At 53.1% G+C, this 18423-nt stretch overlaps 1 protein-coding gene across 2 annotated transcripts in view; it reads right to left on the bottom strand.

Annotated features, from left to right (window-relative positions):
- The window catches only part of RASGEF1C (RasGEF domain family member 1C), a 107455-nt gene that overhangs the window by 7060 nt on the left and 81972 nt on the right, over positions 1-18423 (bottom strand). For both annotated transcript variants that reach the window (XM_045527715.1, XM_045527716.1), the window contains 8 exons: positions 17388-17588; positions 16255-16329; positions 9139-9228; positions 7702-7804; positions 7167-7246; positions 6989-7084; positions 2686-2781; positions 840-963 (listed from right to left, as the gene is read on the bottom strand). In XM_045527715.1, the coding sequence (XP_045383671.1) occupies positions 840-963; positions 2686-2781; positions 6989-7084; positions 7167-7246; positions 7702-7804; positions 9139-9228; positions 16255-16329; positions 17388-17588 (865 nt within the window). The remainder of the gene's footprint in view (positions 1-839; positions 964-2685; positions 2782-6988; positions 7085-7166; positions 7247-7701; positions 7805-9138; positions 9229-16254; positions 16330-17387; positions 17589-18423) is intronic.

Here is an 18423-nt window from a genome sequence, read left to right as displayed (position 1 = left end):
TTGGGGGGTACAGATATGGGTGAAACCTCCTCCAAAAAGTTCCTAGTTCCAAAATATAAAAAATAAAATGGCAAAGTTGAAATTATTCAAAAGCATAATCATTAAAAAATCCCTCTCCCTAATTTTTTTTTTTGGCAGCCTTTGGGTGTGGGTCACTGTGCAATATGCTTGCTGTGGTGAGGAGCCAGGCCTCCTGTGTGCTGAGGGGCCTCTCCCGGTGAGAGCAGCTGTCCATGGGCCACACTGCCCCGCAGGGACAGTCAGTTCAAGCCCAGCTGGCCACTTGCTTCCCTACCACTTCTGCTTCCTGAAAGACAGGGATCCTGGCATACACCCACTTAGCACATTTGCAAACAAATTTGTATGACAAATGATCATGTGGGAACGCTCATTCACTGGAGGAGACAGAAATTAATAGCACACTGGAGAAAAGAGGGCCCACCTCATGCCAGTGTACATTACGCACTTGCACATGCAGATTCAGCCCAGGGCAAGGCCATCCCCACGTGAGCCCTGGAGGGTGGTTCTTACCAACCCCCCCTCCTTTACAGACAGATGGCCCAGATTTGCAATGCCCAGCAGTGTCCAAACTGTGTCCAAGGAGGAACCTGGCCCCAGGCGTCCTTGAGGTCCCAGCCCAAAGCTCTTCAGGCCCATCCTGTGCTCCTGCGGTGGCAGTGGGCCAGCCGGGGGGAAGCAGCCTCCCCTGTCCCCTCCCAGAGCCAGCACAGGTGGGCATGGTGCATCCCTACTCAGAGCAGGAGGCCATGCATGGTGACTAGGGGGCCACCCAAGAGTCTCATGGCCCAGGGGGCAGAGAAGCTGTGGGGTCACCTTACCGTCCTCGCTGAAGATGGGGGCAGTGTACAAGTAGTGAGTGATGCTGGGGTCTTGCTTGAAGGGACACTCCACTTGTTTCCATGTGATAAACTCTCCAACCTGCTTGGCCAGCTCCAGAAATTTCTGCCAGGGTCACAGAGACACAGAATGGGAGGCACTCCAGTGCCTGGGGGTCCCTGTGAGGGTGAGTGGCCGGCCACGGCAAAGCCTCTCTCTCAACCAGGAAGGATTTCAGGGATTTGGTGAGGAAGGCGGGCAGCAAGTGAGGGAGGGAGCAGGCTTTGCCCACAGCCTTCTCTAGCAAAAGTGAATATTTTATTTTCACTGCATTTATTTTTGTGGTTATCCCCTATTTATGGCAAGTGATACGTGTTTATCTAGAGAATAATGCAAATACATTTAAATAAGATGCAAGTAAATTCTCTTACATATAATGTAAATACATTTGTTTAATTTTTAAGCAGTGTGCCAACTTTAAGAAGGATTTAAATAAATAGCGGCACAGTGGTGCTTGGTGGGAGCCCCGTTCCGTGGCATCCCTTGATCTGCCCTGGCAACTAGCTCTCACCCCTGCTGCCGCTCCCCGAGGCCAGGGCCCCATGAGCACCTTGCAACCGTACCCGCCCCTGGACTCTGCTCTGAGAAACAATTCAGGAAGGACAAAAGATGGGCTTTCCCACACCTGGCTGTGTGCTGGTGTCACTGGTGGAGGAAGCCCCCGGGCCCCACAGGCCCCTACAGTCTTGCCTAAGCCCAGTCTCCTCTGCGTCACCTCCAGCCTGGGCGGACCTGGGTGTGAGCCGCCTGGGACCGCCTGCTGGCTGGCCTTGCCCCGGCTCCGCTGGCCCTCGGGAGCAGCCAGGCCTGAGGGCAGCACGAGATGGTCCACTGGGGTGTCCATGCAGGGGGCCGCTCCAGGCCAAAGCGCCCAGGCCAGTGCGGTGGTCCCCATCCACAGAGCCCTTGGGGGGCCCCACTGCACATCTACTTTTCATAGCCCCTCTGTGTGGCTGGGGTTGGAGCCCCATTTTACAGAGAGAGAGAGACTGAGGCTCAGAGCAGCAAGCGACTGGCCCAGGACTTACTGCCCCTTGGAGTGGGGGCTGGGTGGGGCCTCACATCTACCTGTGACACTGCTGAGGGCAGTGTCCGTCCTTCCTGCAGACTGGGGGTGCTGCTGCTGCCTCGTGCACTCTGTCTGCCCAGTGCCTGCCTAGCCCATAGCCACGCGAGACATTTGTGCTGGGTGGGCCCACTTTGGGGACCAGGACACATTGGACCAGCTGAACTTGCTTCTGAGGAGCTCAGGGACTCGGGTGTGGTGACCGAGCAAGGGATGTCCAGCCCGCTTTCCTGTGGGAACCCTGACAGGTGGGCTCTCTCTGCCTGGGCAGTGGAGGGGCTTCCTGGAGGAGGGGACATTTGAGCTGACAGGAGTAAGTGTCTTTCTTTCCTTGTGCTCATTCCAGCCTCTGGCTGACAGCCTCTCCCTGCTGCTCAGGGCCCCTCGCTAGGGCCTGCCCTGAGCCCGTGCACTGGGCCCCGTGCAGCCTGTCACAGTTGCTACTGTGTACCCCACTGGCCTGGTGCTCTCCAAGGGATGAAATGATGCTGCTTCCTCTGCACTGGCCACAAGGCCTAGCCTGCAGTGGCCAGCCACATGTGCATGAGCCTTGGTCTCCCCAGCTGGCGGAGTGGGGGGTGCTGGTAATCCTGCCCTGAAGTCGGCTGTGAACTGCTGCACTCTGCCCAGAATCCCCTGTTAGGTGCCGGTGTTCCTGCTCTGGGAACTGCTACTGGCCTGTCTGATACGGTGGCAGTCCCACCGAGGTCCCAGGACCCTACCTCAAAGTTGACGTGTCCATTGGGGAGCCGGTTGGCACAGCCCTCGTTGAGGAAGTAGATGTCCTTGATGAGCAGGCTGAAGAAGGGAATGACCACCTGGAAGGGAGGGGCGCAGTCGGCCCCAGCCGGCCCCTGCAGCGCTGGCTCGAGGGCAGGGAGGCAGCCCCGCCAGCAGACGCCGGCCCCAGGGACCCGGCCCTGGGTGCTGCAGCCTAGGACGCCGCGGGCAGGGGAGACTCCAGGGCAAGCCGGAGCCTGGGGCCTCATGCGCCGTGCAGCTCACGAGCGCACTCTGTTGGGGGCGATGTGGAACCACAGAAGGGCGGGACAGGGCCGGTGACCCTGTCAGGCTGCCTCCTCCCTGCCGGGTCAGACGTCCTTCACGCTGGGGCTGGGTGAAGGACGCACAGTTGCGACAACCCGTGAATATCTCTCCCTTCGCAGTTCATGTGTGTGCTCACATCTGTGTGGGACAGGAGTGAATCATCTGTTCTGAAGTCCGGTGGCCAACTTTTTTATTTTTAACGTTTTTAACAATTTGTCACCCCGTGTCTTTCTTGATGCTAAAGAGCCAATCCTGATACACTCAGGGTGAGAAGAAAAGCAAAGCATTCTTGCTCTGCTGCCCGAAGGGAAAGGCTTGTGAAGCCAGCCTGTGAGGAATGGGGGTCACCTGTGTCCCCAGGCTCCTTGCGCCCCACTCTGTGCGCCTGCAGGCTGCCCCCCAGAACAGCGAGACCCACTGCAGACAGTGCAGACCACCCTGGGGAGCCTGGCTGGGCCTATGCTGCTGCTGCGGGTTACACTGCAGCCCTCGCACAGGTATGTTCAAGTCCTAACACCCAGTGCTTGCACAGGGGACATTATTTGGAGACAGAGTCTTTGCTGACGAGATTAAGTTGAGGTCACACTGGACAAGGGCTGTCCCTAATCTAGTGACTGGTGTCCTTATAGAAAGAGGGAAGTTTGGACACACAGGAGGCAGAGATGGGAGTGATGTGGCCACGGGCCAGGGAATATCTGGGGCCCCCAGAAGCTGGGGGAGGCGGGAAGGATCCCCCCTCGAGCCTTTGGAGGTAGCATGGCCCTGCTGACATCTTGACGTTGGCCTTCTGGCCTGCAGAACTGTGAACACTGTGAAGGAATACATTTCTGCTGTTCTAAGCCACTGCACACGAACACACGCTCTGTCCTCAGCCTCCAGAGCCGGGGCACGTGCTTTCAGTCCTGCCCATGGATCCCTGGGAACTGGGCCCCAGCCCCAGCATTTCTGGCTCAGAGAGTGCTAGGGTCATCCCCCACCCCTAAGTTAACAAGGTCTTTGAGGTGAGCGCCTGGGCTCTAACAACTCTGCAAAGCACAAAAGCACAGATGGCCCACCTGAGCAGGGCAGATAGGGAAACTGAGGCCCAGAGAGTAGCAGAGCCTGGCTGAAGGTCACCAAGTTAGTGACTGCCAGGGCCAAGACCAGACCCAGATTTGTCAGGGTGGCTGGCTGCCTGGTTTGCTCAGGACTGAGGGGTTTCCTGGGAAGCAGGACCTTCAGTGCTAAAACCGGGACAGTCCTGAGCAAACTGGGGCGAACTGGTCACTCCAGACTTACGTCAACCCCACAAACATTTGCACAGGTCTTTCCTGTGCCAGGTGCTGGGACTCCGGGGACACTGAGGGTGTGTGACACGCTCACTCCTGACCTCAGTGTAGTGGGAATAACAAAAAAAAACGAGGCAGCGTGGTCTGAGAGGTCTTTGCTTGTCCCCTCTCCCTGGCTGGGTTTAGTCCCCACCTGTGTGCTCAAGCGGCCTCTCCTCACACCCTTATCAAAGGGCCCCAGCGGCGGCCCAAGTGCTTCACTGCTAAGCTGCGTGTGCACAGGACCACACTTCATCTTCCACGCGGCCTCTGTCCCCTCCACTGCCATGGTGCTGAGTCCCCAGCCCCAGTGTTGGTGCCTGGCAGCTGGACCGTGTGGGACTGGGGAGACATGCGTGACAGGTAGGGCATTATGGGCAGTGGGACTCTGCACACAGAGACGGCTCCTCTGGGGCCTGGTCTGGGCTTCCTGGAGGCGGTGGCACTGGAGCTGGTCCTTGAGAGGCAGTGTGTTCCCTAGTGGGGACTTTTCATCCCTTCTACCATGTCCATGCTGGCCAGGCCACCCTCACATCCAGGCTGGTCTTCCTGCCCTCACGGCAGCCAGCTGGGCCCTTTGTATCCCACTGCCCTTGCTTTCCGGATCCGAGGAGCTCAATCAGGACCCAGCCCAGCTTTGAGGTCACCCACAGAAGTGGGCCCCATGACACAGACTGAGACAGAGGGGCAGACAGGAGCCGGCCACAGGCAGGAAGGAAGCATAAAGGGTGGTGACCACTGAGATCTCTGGGCCTCATCAACCCAGCTGGGGCGCCAGGGGGCTATGAGAACGTGTCCAAGCACCCTTCCTTTCTCCCTTCCCTCCTTCCTCCCTTCTCTCCTTCCTTTCTCCTTCCTTTCCATCCTCCTTCCCCCATCTCCTGGGGGCCTAGCCCAAGGCCCACAACTCTCTGGAAGTTAAGGAGAGTGCAGTTAAACTCAACACGCAGCTCTGTGAGTCACCCGCTGTGGCACCACGCCCAGCGTACGGCATCCCAGCACGCAGAGCTGGAAAGGGCTCAGACCACAGGCACGTGAAGTCCCAGTCTGTGCCCCGCCCCACAGCCCCTGCCCCAGCGGTGCCGTGGCTGGCGCCTCCCAGCAGAGGCTGTAGCCAGCCCAGCATCCAGCCCCGGCCCCCTGCTGCAGGCCGGAAGCCCGTGCCCCTGAGACTGCCACACGCACCTGTGCCCGGAACAGGAGGCACCTGCGGGTGCGCAGACCGCACTACCCAGAGCCAGGTGGGCAGGAGATCAGCCCCGGGCTCTGCCACCTACTCGCAGTGGAGCTGGACTAGCGATGTCTCCTCCCTGACACTCAGCCTTCTAACCTGGGAAACGGCAACGCTGAAGCCCATCCCACAGGGTAGTCATCAGAGTTAAGTCTGTGTGTGGGTCAAACGGCCAGAATGAGGTAGGTGCTCAGTGAAGTGAGGTTCCTGCCCTGCTGCCCAGCTCCACTCCCAGGGGCGGGGGAGGAGCCCACCTGCCCTGGGCTTTGAGGTCTTGCCGCGCAAGATGGTTCTCCCAGAGCAGCAGCCCTCCCGGGACCCAGAGTCACTAAAGCACTCATAGCCTGAACAAGAAAGGCCACCTGGACAGGACAGAGCCATCAGTGTGACCTGCATCTACCTGTTGGGTGGGGGGCCAGGAAGGCCTGGGGGGCACATGCGTGCATGTCTCAGCTCACTTCCCAAACCCGACCGCTGGGATGCGTCCGCTACAACTCCAGAGTGACTGACGGTTTCAAGAACAGCAGTTTGTCCTGTTATCCCTCAGGCCGGAGACAGACCTCCACAAGCCACAGCAGGGACCTGTTCCACAGATGCTCCTGCAGGAGCCCATCTTTAAAGGTACAGCAAGCCTTGGGGTTTCCTGTCTGTGGACAGGCACAACTCTGATCAGCAGGCTGGTGACCAGGTTTAAGCCAGAGGATCACTGCAGTCCCAGGGCCTGTGCATGATTCCCTGTATCAGGGGCCATGAGGAGAATTGGAGGAGAAATAAACTGGATCAGGATGAGCAAAGGCCCCCAAATGCAAGCGTATAAAAACATGACCTGCGAACAGGCCGTTTGGTGAGGAAGGAGCTTGGTTCAGTTGCTGCCAAAAATGTAAATGTGATCTGAGGCCACATAAATGCAGGTATTGTGTTTAGAATGAGGGAAGTGAAAGATCCTATGTACTAGGAACCACAATTTGAACTGAAACAGAAGGGACTCTGACAAACAGAGCTGTTCAGGGACCAAAGGGACCCACACAGGGAGGGGACTGGAAACTGTGGCATGGCAGGAAAGTGTAGCCCTGGGGCCACTGACTCGGGGGAAAAGAGGAAGGGGGCGTGGGGGCTCTGGAGGACTGGTGAGCAGAAGAGGAAGTGGCTTCACTCTCGTGGTTCCCCAGAGAGGACGGCGCCAGGCAGCTGGCTTCAGCCTCTCAAGGAGTAACTTCCTATTAGTACAGCTGCCTGAGGGGGAGCTGACCTGTTTAGGAGGTGGTGAGTTCTCCGCACTGGAGGCATGCAAGCAAGGTGATGTGGCTATAGATGCTGCAGAAGGGCAGGCCTGGACCAGGTGGTCTCTGAGCCAGTAGCCAGGTTGCCTGGTAAAGCCCACCTGGGCCAAGGTGGTCTGGAGCAGGGAAGAGCTCTGCAGGCGGCAGGCCTGTGACCTACCTTCTCCCTGCTGCTGTGGGCGGTCAGGGAGCGGTGAGCTGCCCCTCGCAGGGCCGTCCTGTAGTTGCAGAAGTTCCCCGTTGGGTCCATCTGGTGCTGGAAGGAGACAGGGAGGCATTGGGGCAGCCCTGTGCAGGGGATGGCCGGTGGCACCAGGCAACCCAGCTACCTCGCTTACCTCGAGGATGAAAAACTTGGCCGTCTTCACTTTGGCCCAGGTCTTCCTCAGCCTGGAGACAGGGCTCATGTTCATGCCGGCTACAAGAGGGAGGGCTGGGCTGGGGGCTGCTCCCAGGGCAGGAGGCCTCTGTGTAGCTGCAGCTGGCCCCTGAGACTGCGACCTGGCCAGGGCAGGTCTGCAGCGGCCCCGCCCATCAGACAGGGGGTGGGTGCTGGTGGGCACTGTGTCGAGGTGGGCCCAGCCTGGGTATGCAGAGCCTGCCCCCATCCTGTGGCCAGTGCCTGCTTTGGGCCCTGTTCTCTGGATCTGGGGACACACTGCCAAGCCCTCTCCAAGCACCCGGAAGGTGTGCCTCAAACAGGGTGCCCTCAAGACCTCCGAGGTGGGAACACGGGGGTGATGGCTGCCTGAGGCCTGTGGACAGCCCAGCCCACACCCTCCTGCTGTGTAGAGGAGGGCCCTGACTTGCACCCACTCCAACCTGTCTGGGGTCTTCACGCTGGGGGGTGCCAGGCCTGGCCGGCCCACTCACAGATGATGGCCATCAGAGAGTTGAAGTTGCCGATGTTGAAGCACTCTCGGGCCACGTCGATGAAGAACTCGATCACCTGGGCCCTCTGCTTCTTCTTGGCTGGCTGAGGACAGGGCACCAGAGCCTCAGCAGTGCTGCGCTCCCGTCCGGCCCGGCCGTTCCACTTCTCTGAACCCGTCTCCCAGCCGAGACACTCGAGGCCCAGGGAAATGTCCCAGGGCTCAGGGTCTCTGCGCTCTCCATGTGCAGAGCCAGCAGATAGCCCACAGCCATGGAGGGCTCGGGTGGGCCCCGCGGCAGAAGGCACCACCTGCCCCTCCTCCCAGTCCCAGGCGTGCTCTCCCCTCCCTGAGGGCTACACGCCGACCCTGAGGCCTGTCCCCTGAGCATCCTCTCCAGCACTTTCTATGGGAAAACTGCAAAGCCCCCTCTGGTGCTCAGGACCACACTGCGTCCTTGCGCTGGGCTGCTGGGCTGAGCTGACTCCCTGGTGGGCTCGGTGCAGGCCTCACTCAGGGAACCCACCTCAGCCCCGGACCGGTGACTCGAGGGTAGGAAGTGGGCTGGGCCAGCCACGCCCTGGGTTGTATTCCTTCCACACAGACGGGTTTTTCTTGCCTCCTAAACACACAGCGATTGTCATTGCTGCCACTGTGGTGCCCATGGAGACGAGCCGTGGACCTCTTTCCCAGGGCAGCCTCGGCTGCAGAGAGCTGCCCAGCCAAGGCCTCAGCCTGCGCTTGCCAGGAAGGCCTGGGTTGCACCTGTGACAGTGACCGAGCTGGGTGTGGGATAGAGGCCAACCATTTTGGCCCAACATGGCCATCGCAGACCAGCTGCCCCCCAGCACAGTCCTGCCTCTTCCCTGTTCTCCTTTGCAGGCACTGGCCCCAAATGGACATCTGTCCCCACACTGTCTCACCACCTGCCCGGGCTTCCCCTTTTGGTGAGAGAGTGGGCTCAGAGGAGGGTCCCTCTGCTGTAAGGAAGAGAAGGGGCTGGGTGGGTATGGCCAGGCGGGACTCAGTGAGCAGCACGTCCAGCCCCGGCAGCAGCTGGAGACCTGATTTTTCTGTACAACCCCCCACCGCTTACAGGCTGGGTCCCTCTGCCTCTACATCCCCAGCGAGCCGCACACAAGCAGCTACAGGCCAGGCTGCCAAGGCAGGCACGGGGTGGGGAGCAGACCCCTCACTCCTTCAGCAGACAACCCTGACCCTGTCTGTGACCGGCCAGCTCTACCCAGAGGAGAAGTCTCCCTGTAGGAAAGTCGGTGACACCTGGTGTCCTGGAGAGTGCCCAGGCTGGCCCTGGGCTTGGAGACAGGCAGGGCCCAAGATGGCCTTCTGCTTCCCTCCCCAGTGGGCTCCTGTCAACCCCTGGGCCGCCCTGGGTCGTGCCCGCCGCCAGGTCACGCCCACCTGGCTCTCCACTCACCATGCAGATCTCAGTTGCCACGAGGTAGCACAATCTGTTAAACCATTTCACGTAAGCCTCCAGGTTGTTAGTCTTGTCACTGAAACATGGCTAGAAAGACACACAGGACCACACTCTTGAGTAGTTTTGTCAATAACTTCTTAGAACATGAAGTCAGTTCATGATCCTTGCAGACAATCTGGTGTCAAAACCTCAAAACCATCCAGAAATAGCAACGATTTGGTGTGCGTCCCCTTCTAGTCTTTCTCTTATACACTGAATGATGAACTTTAAAATTACACACACACACAATCCTCATGATTCATGAACTCTGTATTTGCGAATCTGCCTGCTTCCTGAGAGCTCTGTGTAACCCTCAACTTGTGCTGATTGTGCAGCCATTTGCGCACAAACAACGGCAAAAAAACCTGAGTCACTCAGTGTGTGTGCACACCCCCAGCTGAGGCTGAACCAGTGACATTCTTGCTGTTTCAGCCCTCATACTACAAACAAGTGTTCCTTTTTTTGGCCTGATAGTGTCATGTTTTCTGTATTTCTGTGCCTTTTTGGATAATTTCACTGTTTAGAAAGGCCCCTAAGTGTAGCGAGGAAGTGCTGTCTCGCGCTGTGCCCTGCGGAGAAGGCGCGTAGCGTGAGCTTCATTCAGGCACCAGCGACAGTGCTGTCAGCTGGGAATTCAATGTCAATCAACAACATATGTTAAACATTGGCTTTAATGTGGCTTTAAACAGAAACAGACACAAAACAAGGTTACATTGATCAGCTGACAGAAGTGCTGCGAGGAGAGCACTGGAACCTCACCCTGCATTTGCCCCGGAGCAATGGTTTGGTGTTTGCTGATTTAGTGTTTGCGCCTCACAGAATCGGGAATAACAAGAATCAACTGTATGTATGTATCTATCTATCTATGTCCATCCATAACTAAATATATATTTGCCACATGAACCTTTTCCTAGGCCATAAAATATGCTTTGGAAACATAAATTTATTTTTTGAGGCAGTCTCACTGTGTTGCCCAGACTGGTCTTGAACACCTGGGCTCAAACGATCCTCCCACCTCAGCCTGTATAGCAGCTGGGATTACAGGCACAGCCACGGTGCCCAGCTTGGAAACAATTTTTAAATTGAGGTAGAACATTCCACTGTATATATGCAACACAGTTTAAAAGATTAAACTTAAGTTTACTTAAATGTAGAAGTTAAAACTGCCTTGGCAATTTTCAATAAATAAATAAATGGGAAAGATGGGATGGGGGACCTATTAATCCAAAAGAAAGGAGGAAAACAAAAAAAGTAAAGAAGAAAGCTAAATATTGCAACAGAGCAAATCTTTATATATCAGTAATTACAATCATTGAAATTAAAAAAGATGCAGCTGCTTGCATTTTCAAGAGACACATTCCAAACCCAAGGATATAAGTAAAAAATGGAAAAGCATACATGTGATAAATATCACATGAATATTGAACATGATAGACTTTAAGTCATAAAAAGACTCTAAGGCAAAAAGCATTAGGGGAGACTAAAGGCTGACTGCACAAAGACAAAAGGTTCAGTTCACCAGGAACACACCACGCACTGAAACTTGTCTGCACCTAGTAGCATAGCCTCAGAATACGGAGGCAAAAATCCTCAGAAAGGTGAAGTTGTGCATAAGGAGAAATTGAGTCCTACCGTCACAGTGGATGATTTTAACATATATGCCAGCAATTAATAGGTCAGGGAGATTTAAAAAAGGAAAAGCAAACCAAACCCAGGATGAATATTAATTCAACACAATCCAACACAATTTACATAGTTGAGGTAATAAATAAATATGGAAGCCTGAACTCAATTATTTGAGACTATATATTCTTTTCAAACATTTGGAAATTTAAAAATACATTTAAAAATAATCTACGGATGAAAAATGAAATAATAATGGAATTAGAATGATAATGAAAATGCTGAAAAACATAACTTGGAGGCTGTAAATAAAAATGTATTTTAAGAGAAATGAATAATCATTTATGCTTTTATTAGAAAATAAGAAAGGATAAATACAAGTTGAACATCCAACGTAAGAAATTAGAAAAAGAATAACAGAATAGATCCAAAGAAAATAGATGGAAGGAAGGCCAGGCGCGGTGGCTCACACCTGTAATCCTAGCACTCTGGGAGGCCAAGGTGGGTGGATCGCTTGAGGTTAGGAGTTCGAGACCAGCCTGAGCAAGAGCGAGACCCCATCTATACTAAAAATAGAAAGAAGTTATATGGACATCTAAAAATATATATAGAAAAAAATTATCCAGGCATGGTGGCACATGCCTGTAGTCCCAGCTACTTGGGAGGCTGAGGCAGAAGGATTGCTTGAGCCCAGGAGTTGGAGGTTGCTGTGAGCTAGGCTGACGCCATGGCACTCTGGCCAGGGTGACAGAGCGAGACTCTGTCTCAAAAAAAAAAAAAAAAAAAAAAAAAGAAAAGAAAATAGATGGAAGGAAATAATAAAGATTACAGAAATAGTAAAGAAAACTATGATATATACACTCAACAAAGCCAAAAGATCTTTATTTGAAAAAATTAATGAAATTGATGAACTTTTGGCAAGACAAAGAAACAGACAGAAGTAAATAATAAAGAATATTGGCAAAGAATCAATATGGATGTGAAGAGATTAAAAAGACAACTACATTACTGTGAATAATTTTACATCTATAAATGTAAAATCTTAGGGGAAATGGTCAAATTTCTGAAAAATATAAATTACAAACAGACTAGAAAAGAAGTAGAAAATGTAAATAGTCCTATAACCACTAAAGCAACAAGAAGAATAAGCAAACAAATAAGAAAACCTTGAATCAGTACATGAAAGTCATCCCTCAAAGAAAATATCAGGCCTATGTGGTCTCACTGGCTAGTTCTACCAAATGCTCCAAGAATAGGTAATTCCAATCTTTCACACAGAATAGAGAATAGGGAAAGAGAAACAAAGCCCACACAAAAACAGTGTCAGAAAGGAAAATACCAGATCAGTCTCACTCAGGATTATACTTGCCAAAATCTAAAACAAAATATTAGCAAACCGAATCCAGGGATGTCTAAAAAAGATAATGATTTTGTTTATCCCAGTTTCATTTATCCCAGAAGTGCAAGGTTGACTCAACATTGATTTTAAAAAACTATATAAATAATCACATAACAGGCTAAAGAAGAAGAGAACATGTGAGTAATAGATCCAGAAAAAGAATTCAATAAAATTCAACAATCATTGATGATAAGAACTCCCAGAAAACTAGGTAGCAATAGGGTACTTTCTAAAGCTGATGATGGGCACCTAAAAATACCCTGCAGCAAACATTATGCTCCATTGTGACACATTAAAACATTCTCTTTAAAATCAGGACAAAAGAAGGATGCCAGCTGTCAACACTTCTATTTGACTAGAGGTGCAAATTGGCACGATGAACAAGAAAAGGAAAGTGTCAGATTGGGCAGGGTTATCTGCAATGACCAACAAGCTCAACATTTCAGAGGTTTAAAATGATAAATCCTGTCATTTTTGTCCACCTCATATCAGTGACTGACACAGAACAAAAAGAATGATGATTCGACAGGAAGGAACAAAACTATCATTATCCTCAGATGATGGGACTGTCTACATAAAAAAACCCCAAAATACAGGGAAATTATTGGAATCAATAAGAGCTTACAAAATTGTCAGATAAAAAATTGATATACAAAAGCAAATTACATTCCTTAAAGCAGCAACAAGCAGATAGAAAATACAATAAGTACACAGTTGAAATAATGCACAAATATGGAAGCTATGCTCATTTATTTGAGAACATGCATTTGTTTCAAACATGCAGAAATCTAAAAACACATTTAAAAATAAGCTATGCAAATAGATTGTTTTGTATACAATAACAAAAATATGCATAAAGTACCTAGGGAAAAATCTAACAAAACCTGTATAAGACAGGAGAAAATGATAAGACGTTAGAAAGACATTATAGAGCAGACCTAAGGAAGTGGAGAGACAAGCCACTGTTATGCATTGGAAGGCTCAATATGATGAACATGTAAATTCTTCCCAAACTGAGCCATATTTAATATATTCTAACAAAATCTCCATAGGACTTTAAATAGAATTTGACAAGTGATTCTAAAATTTAAAGAGAAAAGCAAACGGTGAAAAATAGCCCAGCCACTCCTGAAGAAGAACCTGGGGGATTTGCTTTAGCAGACACCGAGACTCATCACAAGATTGCAGTAATTAAGACACTGTGTCTTGACACAGGAACGGACCAGTAGAGCAGGGTAGTGTCCCGGAACAGGCCTGCATGTCTGTGGACAGAGCGGCAGGTCTGCCAGGGCACGCCTAAGGCTGCAGGAATACATGACAGCGCAAAAACAATTGGTTATTTGTCTGGAAAAAAAATGTGAATCCCCACCTAAAGCCATAGGCACAAAATGAATTTCAGATCAAAATATGAAGGGCAAAACTTTAAAACTTCCAGAGGAAACATAGATCATCTTTATAGCCTAAGTGGGGTGTAGGGAAGGATTTCTTACCCCCCCCTATAAAAAACCATAAAGGAAAAGTTTAGTGAATTTGACCAGGTTTAGCTTAAGAACACCTGTTTGTCAAAAGACATCATAATGAGAATGAAAAGCAAAGCAACAGCCTAGGAGAAGAAAATTTTCAGTACATCTAACTGCAAATGATTATTTAGTACATATTTAAAATACAGCAAGAACAAAAAATTCTTAAAAATCCTTAAGAAAAAGACAAACCACCAATAGAAAACTGGGCAAAAGTCAGGAGCAGGCACCTCACAGAGGAGAAACAAGAACGGCCCAAACTCATGAAAAGATGCTCCATTTAACAGTCTGACAGAAATTTAAGTCTGACGATTTCAACTGTCTATGAGGATGTGGAACAAGAATAACCCCCTGCTAGGCATGCAAACCGGGATATCCTCACCTGATGGCAGGTAATGCTGCCCACGTGCCTACCCCATGACACAGTAATTCCCCTTCCTAAGTACATCCTAGAGCAACAGTTCTCAGCGTGTTGTCCATGGACTCCTGGGGGAGCCCACAGGGAAAGCTGTTTTCACAATAATATGATGTATTTCCCTTTTCCACTGCGTTGAGATTTGCACCGATGGTGCAAAAGCAATGGCAGGTAAAGTTGCCCAGTAGAAGGAAAAAAACAGTGAGTGTGACTTAAGAATGTCAATGAGGCAAAACTTTTTAATTACATTAAATCTCAACCCTCGAGTACACATGCTTTTCATATTCTATGCGACACGAGGGCACACACACAAGGCCTCTGTTGCATGCAGAAGTAAGCCGGTTGTCTGCAAGGAGCACTTGATTGACTTGTGAGCGGAACTGGCCACTGTTGTGGAATATCATTTTTACTTGAAGGAAGGACTGCTGGACACACCATGGTAATTCAGACTTCAGTATTTGGTAGGTATTTTCTTGATAATGGGCAAACGAACCTGTCACTTCAAAAATCTACATAAACAAAAGTTTCTTGGGGTCCTCAATAATTTTTTTTTTTTTGGAGGCAGGGTCTCGCTCTGTCACCTAGGTAAGAGAGCGGTGGCACGATCATAACTCACTGCAACCTTCAACTTCTGAGCTGAAGCAATCCTCCTGCCTCAGCCTGCCAAGTGGCTCAGATTACAGGTGAGTGCCACCTCACCCAGCTATTCAATAATTTTTAAGAGTGTAAAAGGGGCCCTGAGACCAAAATATTTGAGAATTGATGCCCTAGAGAAAATGTGCACTCACGTATACCAGGAAACACCTGTAAGAGTGCCCACAGCAGCACTACTTATCCTAGCAAAAAGCTAGAACCACAAATGTTTCATCTACAGTAGGGTAGGCAAGTGAATGCTACATGCAGTCTTGATGTATTTCACAATAAAAGAAGTAATACTTGGAAATGGCCAAATAGCACAGACAAAAAACCCCACCCTCTAAGAGCAGCAAAATCTTCCTCCTGGTCCTGCCTCCCAGCTGTCCAGAACTCCCGGCGCAATCAGAACTCCTGGAGATTGCTCACGGACGCGTGCCAGCACGTGTGTTTTTTTTGGTTACACAGGTGGTCACGCTCTCCACTCTTTTCGCTACTCTTCACTCTATCTTTTTCTTTCCGTGATTGAGTGATCTTGGTGATTGTTCCACACTTACAGTCAGCCTTATCCCTTTCTAACAGTTGCAAGTGTTCTATTTATAGAAGTATTACAATTTGTAATCCAGTCCCCATGGATGATAAAGCAATCTGCTTCCAGTGTTTGGTCATAATAGACTCTGTGTATCCCAAATATCTTTGCACGTTCGTCTTTGTGTACACGGCTGTGAGTATCTGCAGGATAAATTCTCAGGTGTGGGAAGCTGGGGTCAAGGATGTACTTAAAAGTGTGGGTGCTACTGGCAAGCTGCCCTCCAAAGTGGCTGTGCCGACTGCACCGTCCCCGATCGGGCGTGTACAGCGTGCTTTCCCTACACACCCAAGATGCGTCCCTCTTTGCTTATCTGAGAGGTGACATGCAATCGCATAGTTTGTACTTCTTTCATTAGGAGTGAGGGCAGAAGACACAATGCTTCACTTCTGGCTCAGATTTACCCCGTTGGAAAGCACCGGGCACCCGCTCTCTGGGCTCCCAGAAGGGAGGGCGGGATCGAAATCCCGGTGTGGGGGGCCACGTCGGGAGCGCGGGGCCCGGGTCCCCTTGCCTCCGGCCGGCAGCGCGCATGGCCCGCGCTCCCCCGCTTGGCCGCTGGAGGGCCCCGGCGCCCACCGAACCCGCCGGGAGCGCGCCCGCCCCGGCGGAGCCTGGCGGCACCTCCGCCCCTCCGATCCCGCCAACAGGCCGCTCCCGGCCTCCCCTCCGCCCTCTCTGGGTGGGGACCCGCGGGGCACGTCCCGCCTCCCAGGCTCCCCCGGGGTTCCGGGACCGCGCGGCTGCTGCAGGGGCGCGGGCCGCGTGGGGGGGCCCCGCCAAGCCGCCGTCCCACTCTGGGCCGCCCCACGGCCCGCCCAGCCGATGCTCTCGGGATCCCCCCAGAGTGGACAGTCACAGGGGCGAGGGGGTCACTACGGGTACAGCCTGTTACCTTAGCGCCAGCCAGACGGTCCTTGTTCACAAAAGCCTGGACAAACTCCTCGGGCCCGATGTGTCGCAGCCGCTCCTGCGCGGGAAGGGAGAAGAGTGGAAGAAAAGGGACGGTCTGGGCAGGGCGTGCCTGCTGGGGGCCCGCATGGTGTTCCTGCCAGGCGCCCTGGTCCCCCAGGCCCCCCCACAAAGGTCTCTGCACCTGCCCTTGACGCTGGGGCGTGGAGACCCTGTTGTGGGTTGTCACAGAGCTCAGTGCCATCCCTGAAGGAGGCAGCCCTCCTTTCCCAGCGCAGGGGGTCAGGGAGCAATGCCTGCGGGGGAGATACCCAGGGAGCGCAGGCTCGCCGCTGGGTAACCAAAATGACCTGCTCCCCTGGGGGTGGCCTGGTGGCCAAGGGCATGGGATTGGGGTCAGAATCGAATCCTGGGTCTGTCCCTTCAGCAAATCACTTAACCTTCTGTGGCCTTAGTTTCCTCATCTGTGCAAGGGGAATGATAATGGCCCCTCCCCGGCAGGGAGATGGGAAAGCAAGTGAGCCAGTGCGTGCAAGAGCGTGGAGTGCGTAGAGTGCGCCGCCTGGACAGCAGCAAAGACGCCGTCCGCCGTGAAGGTTTCACGGGGAAGAAACCTGCTCCCAGCCCCCTCTCTGGGTCAGGCCCATGGCCTCTGCATTCACAAGGAGCCCAGCGTGCTGAGGGCTAGGCCGCAGCATCCCCTTCACAAGCAAGAGGGGCTTGTGCAGCTGCTCTGGAGAGCTGGGGAGGGCAGTGTGTCTGTGAGTTCTGGGTGGGGAAACTGAGGCCCAGGTGGGGAAGGCACTAGTCCTGGGAGGATCACACAGCAGGTGGCATCAGAACTGAACCCAGTTCCTCCCTCTCACACCTGGACCCTCAGGCAGACCAGGGACAGGCACCTCCAGCCCTCCTGTTCCTTGTGCCAGTGCTGGGAGATTGCTCCAGGGCCCAGAGTCCTCCGGAGATGCCAGCTGGCCCAGCGTGACAGGCCCAGGCCCCAGGTTATGCTGGGACCAGGCAGCAGGCAGCGGGTAGCGAGATGGAAGGGGAGGTGGCTGCTGTTCCCAGTTGCTCCCTGCTCTGGGTCTGGGAGGAAGGGGGTGTGGGCCTGCTCACCAGCTCCACGTGGGTCAGCTGCTGGGCCAGCATGTAGGGGTCACTGCAGACACCGAGGAGCTCCCTGTGGATGGAGGCTGGCGGCTTGCTCCTGTAGGAGATGGGCTTGTCGGTGCCCACCAGACCTTCCGGCCCCTGGCCCAGTGCCTCGAGCCTCTGGTGCAGAGCCTGCAGGAGCTGATGCATTCTCTTCCTGTATGCCTGGGGGCGGGGGCAGGGTGGGAAGAGGGCGCTCGGGCCTGCACACCCAGCTCCAAATCTCCAAAGTAGGAGGAGGGCAGGCTCCTAGGCTCCAAATGGATGGGACCTGCCCCACCCTGAAACAGGACCACAAGTTCAGGCCAGGTGGGGAGAAGGCTGCAGGGATATGGGGGGAGCTGAGAAGAGCACACATTAGGGAGGGTGACAAAGTGTTGGGGGGCAGCTCTCCAGGCAGCAGGGCAGAGTGGGGTGGGTGCTGCCAGGACACCAGAGGAAGGGACAGAGGAGGGAGACGGAACAGGCCCTGCCCTGGATGACTGGCCTTTTGTTTGGCTTTGATGGGCCCATCTCCCAGGCCCAGTTCAGAGAGGCCTTCCCTGACCAGCCCTGCTGACCCGCCCTCTGCTCCCAGCAGTTCTCATCCGGGTCATCCCATGTGACTTCTTTTATGGGACCACTGTGAAGACAATCACGTTTGTTTACTCCCTCACTAGAATGACAGCTGCACAGGGGCTGGGAGGTTTGTGTTGCGACCTCTATGTGAGCTGAGCCCAGCCCAGCTCTGGGCACGTAGTGGGTGCTCCACAAAAAGTTATTACAGCACCTCGGTCCCCTCCCAGCCAGCCCAGAAGGACAAATTCCTGCTGTGGGCCATGCCCTGGGCTGGGTACAGGGATGGAAGGGCATGGACCCCTTCAAGGGGCACCTACCCTTCTACCTCCAAAGAGCAACTGGTTATTTCCCCTTGGAGACCTCTGTTTCATGGAAATGCCATCATACCGGCTGGGTTATTAAGACATGCCGCCCAAGGGGTTTGGTCCAACCCACAGAACAG

Source organism: Lemur catta, chromosome 16 (genome assembly GCF_020740605.2).
Source record: "Lemur catta isolate mLemCat1 chromosome 16, mLemCat1.pri, whole genome shotgun sequence".
In the NCBI taxonomy this organism is placed as follows: Eukaryota; Metazoa; Chordata; class Mammalia; order Primates; family Lemuridae; genus Lemur; species Lemur catta.
This window is presented reverse-complemented; position numbering and strand designations above follow the sequence as displayed.